This window comes from Saccostrea cucullata, unplaced genomic scaffold (genome assembly GCF_032062105.1).
Source record: "Saccostrea cucullata isolate Sc308-1 unplaced genomic scaffold, CSIRO_AGI_Scuc_v1 ctg6858, whole genome shotgun sequence".
Lineage (NCBI taxonomy): Eukaryota > Metazoa > Mollusca > Bivalvia > Ostreida > Ostreidae > Saccostrea > Saccostrea cuccullata.
The window spans coordinates 9,127-18,860 of record NW_026934385.1 but is presented as its reverse complement, the minus strand read 5'-3'; the positions used below and the strand labels follow the sequence as shown (position 1 = coordinate 18,860).

Here is a 9,734-nt window from a genome sequence, read left to right as displayed (position 1 = left end):
TAAAATAAAAACGACATTATATGACAACCTGGCTCTGTCGTCGTTTATTTTAATTACGTCCGACAACGGTATTTTTTTTAAATGTCCTCTTCTTCTACTTCATGCACTTTTTTGGATGAGATTCCCCGGAGCTGAGTAAGGACTTAAACCCGCCTTGTTTATATGACTACAATTTTATGAACAGTGGCGTTCAATGAATATAATATTCCAATTGGATTTATGCATTGGGAAAGATCCTTGCCTAATTGTACAAGTATAGTTTGCATTTGGGAGTTCAATATCTACAACACATGATCAACGTCATTTTTTGACTCGGTTGATTTTTCACACATTGACTATAAATCGACATTAATTGTGTATCCTTTTTCTCTCTGAATCTATTTTGACATCAAAAGACAAGTATTCTGGATGCATATTATTTTTCTGTAGCCAGTTTAAACATTTCTTAGGTCTTACCAGTTTTTTCAGGAGCAAAACTCGATAGAATGTTGGGGAACACCCCCTTTTTTGACGTCATTTTCAAGGACTCGTTTATTTGGACATTCCATGTAAAATTTACAATAAAGGTTCATTCTCTATAAGGCCGTTTTTCAGCCTACAATGACTCCAAAATTTCAAAATATATTTTTTCCTTTAAAAACTGTATGAATCATCGAATAAAAGATTAAATTTAATGCCAAAACTTGTTTGGTCACTGACCCTGTAGTATTTTTTATGATATGGGTTCTCAAAGTGATGTACCATCGCTCCGTATTAACATTAGCGCAATGGGAAAACATAAGAGGGTTGGTGTGTTTGACAACTTCTACACATGTCATAACCACCTTTAACCAACACCAAAATTTGAATATAAACTTTTTAAAGCTATAAAAAGTCACCAGAAAAAAATTAACTTGGTTAAAGGTGGTTATGACATCTAAATAAAAACTTTGCGCTTGCTTTTAGTAATATTTAGAAAAAAAAGATATCTACTCATTTTTGATGCTATCAACCTATGTAGATTTTTTTGTCTTGTTAATTTTTATTTAGAGTGACATTTTTTGTTGGAAACAGTTGAAGGATTGCAAAAAAAATTGGCCTTCCTCTTGAAAAATTCAGAATTCGAAAAGAACAGTTCACATAACAGAGGAAATCCATAACTACAACCACAGATTATCTCAATTTCTTCTGTACCAATTTCATTCTGTTTGTTTCGTTTTAGCATATATTTTCTAAACATTCCTTTTCTTTCTTTGAAAGAAAGCGCTAAATCAGTAGAATCCAGGTCAACAATTGTTGAATTAAAAACCGTTGAAATAGAGAGTTCACCAATTTCCTTCTGTAAACTTCTCCGCAAGGTACATAATAGTTTGGCATTTTTACACTTAAATATTATATCAAGCCGATTATTAACTTTCTCCCATAATTCCAGAGCGACATCATTTACTTTGTATTTACCAATGATATCATCAATAATAAAAAGTTGCTTTCGACTACTAAATCTTTGACAGGGAATTTCGTTAGCAGAGCTAACAGGAATAATTTCATAACCTTCTTCCTCGAGCAGGAGAGATACATATTTCATTGTCGCTGTTTTTCCTGTACCAGAATTTCCTACAATCATAACACTGTTGTTAGTTTTAATTTTCTCTAATACTTCCTCCGTACCCCTGGTTTTATAGAACACGTCTGTCTCGGTCTTCCATTCTTCTACTAAGTTCATCGTATTTTCTAAGGAAACAAAATAATTCATTTTATTTATACACACACACCTACAGTGAGAGAAAAAGAAAGAGAGTTCATTTAAAATATATTGTTATGCACTTTATTAATACAGATTTTTATAAAAAAAAAATGCTTTTTGGTGACTTTATTAATTAATAAAAAATATTGTTATGTTTAATAACAATGTTTATTTTATGTCATGATTACCGTTCTTTGTTGTAATGTATAGATGTCGCTTTAATTTAATCACGTGATCATTATAACTTGTATATAAACCATGAGGTCTATTTATTTGTCTGTCTGTTGCCTCGCGCGTGGTTCTGAATAAGAACCATAGAACCTGAATAAGGAAACAGATGCCAAATGAAAGTCTTGAATAAGGCAAATACATTCCTGAATTACAGTTTTCATCCTAAATAAGGAGGCAAATTAATTAATGATGTGCCTTGCTGACGCTGTATGTTTGATGAATGATAGACTTCCAATAAATTATATAAAAACAACATCTTATTTTTCTAAAAAAAAAAGTACATGTAAGAAATCAAAAGAAACCCGTAACAAAATGATGATATTCATGATGAACAAAAAAGGAGTATCCTTTGGTAAAAGACGTTCGTTAAAATTTCTTCAAATGAAGAGATACACCCCTTTTCCCAAGAGAGATACATGTTCTTAAGAACAAAAGGCTCGTGGGCCACATCGCTCACCTGATCACTGTGGCTAGGACAAAAAGCAGAAATCAGTTTATTATTGAAAAGTTTAAACCCAAAAGTGGTCCCGACCATTCCTTAAAAGAGAGAGGGTATGATTTGAACGAACCAACTTAGGATGCTTGATTAATTTTTTTACTACCTGTGGCTTTTAATTGCCACGGACACTTCAACTTACATTGTGTCCCACCCTACACCAAAGGTTATGATTTGAACAAACTTGAATCTACACTTCCTGAGAATGCTTCCTTATAAATACAATTATGACTAGTCATGGATTTCTTACCGCGGAATCTGAACCTGAATCTACTCTACCTGAGGATGCTTCAATATAAATTTGACTAATGGCTTTGTTTTTTTTTTTTTTTTGTTTTTTTTTTTTTTTTTGAGAGAGAAGATTTTAAAATATTTTTTAAAATATATTTCTATGTAAAACTTTGATCGGTCATTGTGGTCACGCCCTATACCCGGGGATCATAATTTGAAAAAACGTGAATCTACACCACCTATGGATGCTTTCTTATACATGTACGAGGGCTTATCAAAAAGTTCGTGGATTGAGGCTATAAAATAAGTACTATGTAGTCTGTGCTCTCAAAATTTAAATGTAACATAAAACAACACAAAATAAAGAATTGTTGAAAATTTTAGTTTGAAACGTTTATTATTTGCCAAATTATTATAAAATAAAAACGACATTATATGACAACCTGGCTCTGTCGTCGTTTATTTTCATGACGTCCGACAACGTTATTGTTTTTCAATGTCCTCTTCTTCTACTTCATGCACTTTTTTGGATGAGATTCCCTGGAACTGAGTAAGGACTTAAACCCGCCTTGTTTATATGACTACAATTTCATGAACAGTGGCTTTCAATGAATATAATATTCCAAATGGATTTATGCATTGGGAAAGATCATTGCCTGATTGTACAAGTATAGTTTGCATTTGGGAGTTCAATATCTACAACACATGATCAACGTCATTTTTTGACTCGGTTGATTTTTCACACATTGACTACAAATCGACATTAATTATGTATCCTTTTTCTCTCTGAATCTATTTTGACATCAAAAGACAAGTATTCTGGATGCATATTATTTCTCTGTAGCCAGTTTAAACATTTCTTAGATCTTACCAGTTTTTTCAGGAGCAAAACTTGATAGAATGTTGGGGAACCCCCCCCCCCCTTTTTTGACGTCATTTTCAAGGCCTCGTTTATTTGGACATTCCATGTAAAATTTACAATAAAATTTCATAGAACTTCCAGAATGAAGTGAAAATTTCATATTTTATGGAACAATTGTGTCCCGACACAAACTTAAATTAACGAAATTTTCGGATGTCAAATGTTCATATCAAGAGTTTTTTCTCAGTTACACATAGGTCGCAAAAACGTCGTGTTCGAGGTCGCGCTGCCTGGACTTGCCATTGCTTACAAAACATAACTTATTTATTAAATAATAAAATTTATGATTTGTGGTTTATTCTTAAGATAGGAAAGATTATGCTAACTAATTTTTTTTTAATTCATTGATGTGCCTTAAGCGGTTATAATTTTATGGCGCTAGTCCACGAACTTCTTGATAACCCCTCCTAAATATCACTCATCATCGCTTTACTTTTCTTGAGAAGATTTTTGGAGAACTTTCCTAGATACTTCTTTTTTTAAACTTTTATCGGCCTATTCCAAGGGGTCATGATATGGACAAATTGAACCTACACAACCTGAGAATGTTTCAATATAAGTTTCAGCTTTGCCGGCACAGTTATTCTTGAGGAGAAAAATGCCACCAAATTAGAACTATCTCTGAATTACCTCCCCTTGAGTAAGAACGTGGTCCTTTGAATTCCTTTCACACAAGAATACTTTGTGGCAAGTTTGGTTGAAATTGGCCAAGTGATTCTGGAGAAGAAGTTAAAAAATTGAAAAGTTCACAGACAGACAGACATTAGACAGACAGACGGACGCCGGACAAAATGTGATCAGAAAAGCTCACTTGAGCTTTCAGCTCAGGTGAGCTAAGAAGTTTAAAGAAAAATATAGGTTAAGACAATTTTGGCCCCTGATTTGGGCTGTTTTTGGAATGAACTATCCAAAATGGACAAATACCCTTGCTTCGTCTTTCACAAGGGCTGTCAAGCCAGAAGTCACTAGTACTATTATTGTATTGACCTAACAAATTGAACGATGAATAAAATAGGGCGTAGCCTCATAAAACTTTAATACTAATTTAAATATTGTTTTCCTTGATTGATTGATTGATTAATTGATTGTATACTGTTTAAAGTCCCTCTCGAGAATTTTTCAGGCATATGGAGACGTCACCATATGCCGGTGAAGGGCTTCAAATTTTGACCTTTACTCGGCACTCAGGGCCATTGAGCAGTGATGGATCTTTATCGTGCCAACGTCTGCCAATGACACGGGGCCTCGGTTTTTAAGGTCTCATCTGGAGGACCCACAACGTACGTTCACTTCAAAGTGCCGAGCGCATGGAGAATTGATTTAGGTCTGTCGCGGCCGAAATACAAACTCACGACCTCCCGATCACGGAGCGAGCGCTCTACCGACTGAGCTACCGTGAACGGTTTTCCTACATTGAAAAGTAAATAACAATTTTCCAATTTATACGTCTTTTTGTAAAGTAAGAATGCATTTTTTATCCAATTTTTCTGGTGATTATAATTCAAATTTTCAGTCTCATCCGCAGTAAAGGTCTCAACGTCAAACAAGGGATCCGTATCCGCGATGTAAGAATCAACTTCTTTACACGCGGCTTTAGAGCAGACTCTCTTACAACTAATAGAGCAGACGAATTAATCTTTTTAATGAGAAATTTTTATTTTTAAATTCTGATAGCTTAAATTTACCTTTTAAGTTACGATGAAATTGTAACTCGTTTTTCAATTCACGAACTTCCTGTTGAATCCTGCATAATAGCTCCTCCTTATTTGATACCCCCAAATCAAATGTTTCTATTTCTCGAACAATGTCATCAGTTTCTCCATCACTTATTTCACTCAAAGCCTACAGTGGAATAAACGTCAAGGCATATGAAAGAATAAAAAAAATTAGGCCTAATACGTCAACCTAAAGAAATATTTAAAGAATTATCAATAACATCTTTATAATACTGTGAACTCGCAACAGGTTCATAGATCATTTTGGCCCTGCTGTTCTCAGATACAAATTCTAATGATTACAAAACAGAAATAGGACAAATTCACATAATATGATCAGTTAGTGTGAACTAATACTCAACAAAAGTGAAAATTGCTATCTTTCGAGGTTGTTCTATACAAGGGTTGATCCAAAAGTTTGTGGAATTTCTTTCTAAAATTTTAGCGTGATTTGATGAAAGCAAACAACAGGCATATTTATAATATAGATTTATAATGCAACAATATTGGAAAATATCAACACTTTCCAGTTACCAATAGGGTAGTTACCAATAAGGTCACAGGAGCTTTTTGAAAATGGGTAGTTGTGAAACTCGGGAGAGACCTCGACGTGACGTCAATTTAGATATGTAACGTCAAGTTATAGAACCATCTCACCCTTATGTCCTATTTGAATACTTAATTTAACAAAATGCTGCCCTTTTTTCTCAAAAAATTTTTGGGTATCCTCTCGCACCAATATATCTTTATATTTCACACATAATTCAAAATGCTTCCAATCTTTCCATATCATGTTCCAATTTCAGTAGCAATGTCAAGAACAGTACATCAGCCGACAACATCCATTAACGCTTTTTATTTGTCAAGTGCCGGGGAGAAACAATTAAAACAGAGCCTCCAAACGCGACCACCCCTTAATCAACATCATTGGAAGTTCTATTTTTTCTTAAATTTCTTATTCCACTGGAAAACTTGTAACTGAATGCATTTTCCCAAGCCCATGCCATTAATATAAATGTATGCGTTTAAGATAGGGTGATACCGGAATTTTCACAAAACTTATAACTTGACCGAAATTTGACGTTGTCTATAAGAACTTAAAGATGAACAATAAATTATCTACTAATGAACTGAATATCCAGTAAAATCAGTAAAACCATCACAAAAAATATATATTTAAAAAATCAAGCAATCGTAATAATGACATAATTTCTTTTTATATACCGCATAGGGCGGTTTTATTCTCATTTCACGCATTAAGAATTAAAATGATAATAAATGCTTTAATATCTCCCCCGCATTTCCAAACAACTGTTTCTATGGCAACTGCCATAGAGTTACTATCATTTCTATTTAAAATGTGTTTTTTTATTTTTAAATATTCAACAAGTGACTATATTCTCATTTATAATTTTCAATCAATTTCACCTAAAAATAATTTAAATATGGAGAAATTCCACGTTGCTCCATTAAATGTTTACAAGATTTGAAATACATATATCTTGAGAAAAAATACAATACCTTTTTCAAGGAAGACCATATCTTGTGGTAAGAATTATCATTAATTCGACTTTTTGATGGATGAGATAACTTGTTCCTATACACTTTGATTCTGGTCAAATTCGCTCCAAGAGAATTGTCGCTGTCAGGTGGAAGTCTATCCCATCCGGTAGAAGGTTCCTTTACAAGTTTTAGGTTTCGTAGAAGGCATATCATCAAGGTAGTATCAAAATCACTGGAAGAAGTTGCTGAAAAGCATCCGAAACACATCGTTAGGTACCTTAAACTTTTCAGTTAGAGGGGTAATAAAGTTTTTTTTTATATTAAAAAAAATGGGCCAAGTGATTTTGGGAAGAAGTTACTGGAAAATTTCACAAGCTTACGACAAATCAACAACTACACGCCGACAGACACCGGAAAAATTTGATCGGCTCAGATAAGCTTAAAATTCAAGGAAATCACCAACAGTCCACGTCCCAGGATCATGAAACAAACTTAGACTTAAGTCGAATTTTCAATCGTCTATAAAATATTTATGAATGATAGAATTTATTTTGAAATTTGCAGATAACAACACTTTTGAGAAGCAAGATTGAAACATATTTTAATTTGGTCCGCTTTACTTCTACAACATTTTTATTATCAAATAGAGATTTTGACTTAAGCTTAAAATGTTTCATGATCACGGGGCCAGGTATCTACGAGAAGGAGGAGTATGCATCTCGATCCAGTCGATCGGTCAAACCCTGTATGAGGTATTGATATGGAAAACGGAGCACATGTAAATTGTTGTCATAATAATCAAAGAGAACAAAATCAATCGACTTACAACCATCTAAAATACGATTTAATATCGAAAATCATGATTATTAAAATATAGACCATATGCATGGATGCACATATTTTAAAATTTACGCGAGGCTGCCCATATGTTGCAAGAGAGTAGTTATCATAAAGGTAGTTTACAATTCCATATTTAAATGACCAATCACATGATATTTAATTTCCTGAGTTCAACTAACAATAATGTATACTTATGATATAAAAAACAATCTTGTCTTTATTTTGTTTGACAATGTTTCCTTGACGCCCGGCCCCTCTCGAGAATTTTTACTCATAAAGAGCCGCCACCATTGGCCCGTGGACTTTGCATTAACGGACGTTGAGCAATTAGATAATTTTTTTGTGCCAACACCTACAGCTGACCTCGGTTTATGCTGTCTCATTCGAATGAACAATCTATTTGTATCAAATTGGGGCTCGAACTCGCGAAGATGAATTAGCTCTTTACTCTGAGACATAAGAGCAGATGTGCTTACCACTGCAACACACAGGTGACTTTTTTTTTTTTTTTTTTTTTTTACAATGTCTTAATCTGGGATAAAAAGAAAATTATTGTAATCTCAAACCTGTCTTCTTCGAAGTCGGTACTGTTATTGCTGCTGGTATACTGAAACCTGGAACACCTTGTAGAATTCCTTGCTGATGTACATTGATGACCTTTTTACTAATAAGATTTTGAATGACACTGACATTACTGTTGAGAATTTTATCAAGGTCATCTCGAGGAATAATAACATCAAAACGTTTCCTGACTGCTGCCGGGGCAACGTGTTTGATCAATACATCCAGAATCCAAAAATTTCTTTCTTCTTTAGAAAATCTGTAGCTTTTCTTATCCATTATGCTTCTAGATTTTTTTATAAAAATTGAAAAAAAAAATATTTATAAAGCATGCACTGCACTTATTGTCACTATGATCAATCAATATCCATACGGTAGATACTGAGTTATGTTATCAATAGGGGATTTAAAGATCTACCTTTTGTGTCAAGGGCACACGCATATTAACTTCTCAAAAGGAAAAAAAAGAGAAAATATTTAAATCGAAGAGGGAAAGAGAGTTACTTACAATGCAATGTTCATTTGTCACCGTTATACATGTAGATACACTATTTCTAAAAATATATCTTCAATATCTAAATACATCCATACCCTGCACTTATTTCATATAACTCTTTTTAGATTCATTAAAACAAAGAATTTCCCTTTTTAAAATTATATATCCTTTTATCTAGTACATGACACCTAAATACAACGTTAAAAGGTAATGTTATTTATTACCTTATTCTCTTTCAATTACTTCCTATCAAATAGAATATTGCCACGTCTACACGCCATTGCAGCACAAGATATTAAAGTTTAAAGTCCACACACTAAATAAAAAAAAACCATGCTGCATAGATATCCGGAATACTTAATATGCCGTATAATCAAGTTAAAATACATAATAAAAATTTTTTAAAATGTATTTTTCTTTAAGATTTCAAAAACGTTTTTTTTATAAAAATTATATAATTCATTTATTGATAAAATCACCACAATCACATATCTCACTTTTATGAATCTATAAATCAATAGTCTCCCCATTGACATATTAATTTTTTTTTAATTAAAAAAAAAATACTTAATTCACATTGTAAAGGTGTATTTTAGGTGAGAAAAGAATTACAAAAAAAATTTAATTTTTTTTTTTTTTTTTTTTTTTTTTGCCCTTCCTGTCGAGATCACTGATTTCAAGCCTTTTTAAATTAGATATCCATAAACTATGCTTAATAGCTATATAGTCAGAAATAGAAAGATATTCTCTTGCACATAGTGAGTGAATATTTCTCATGTAGGCATCATCCCGGAAAAAAAAAATTCAAAACAACCAAATTTATATAACTAGGGAAGAATTTGCTGGAATATCAATCGTATTTCAGTTGTTTTTCTTGATTCACTAAAACTGTAATTGTTGAGTGATGAAAAAGAAATGATTGTTACGGAATCTCCTTAAAAACCTTTCAGGAAATTTTTCTGAACAATTTTCTTAATTGTTGAATTTTTTATAGCGAATTTTATCTATAATAAATT

At 32.7% G+C, this 9,734-nt stretch overlaps 1 protein-coding gene across 1 annotated transcript; it reads right to left on the bottom strand.

The window, feature by feature from the left end:
- Positions 1–1,021: 1,021 nt before the first annotated feature.
- Positions 1,022–9,010, bottom strand: LOC134240614 (uncharacterized). The gene is made up of 5 exons (XM_062722692.1): positions 8,943–9,010; positions 8,228–8,508; positions 6,840–7,066; positions 5,289–5,445; positions 1,022–1,710 (listed from the first exon to the last, which is right to left on the bottom strand). The coding sequence occupies exons 2-5, from the start codon at positions 8,499–8,501 to the stop codon at positions 1,022–1,024; spliced, it is 1,347 nt and encodes a 448-aa protein (XP_062578676.1). The 5' UTR covers positions 8,502–8,508; positions 8,943–9,010.
- Positions 9,011–9,734: the final 724 nt, after the last annotated feature.

Bases quoted from the DNA above. Each gene is read 5' to 3' on its own strand.
- LOC134240614 (XM_062722692.1), bottom strand. From the start codon at position 8,501: ATGGATAAGAAAAGCTACAGATTTTCTAAAGAAGAAAGAAATTTTTGG. The intron at 5,446-6,839 runs GTATTGTATTTT...ATTCCACTGTAG, and splicing joins TATGGTCTTCCTTGAAAAAG to GCTTTGAGTGAAATAAGTGA. The intron at 1,711-5,288 runs GTAAATTTAAGC...TTGTTTCCTTAG, and splicing joins ATTTCATCGTAACTTAAAAG to AAAATACGATGAACTTAGTA.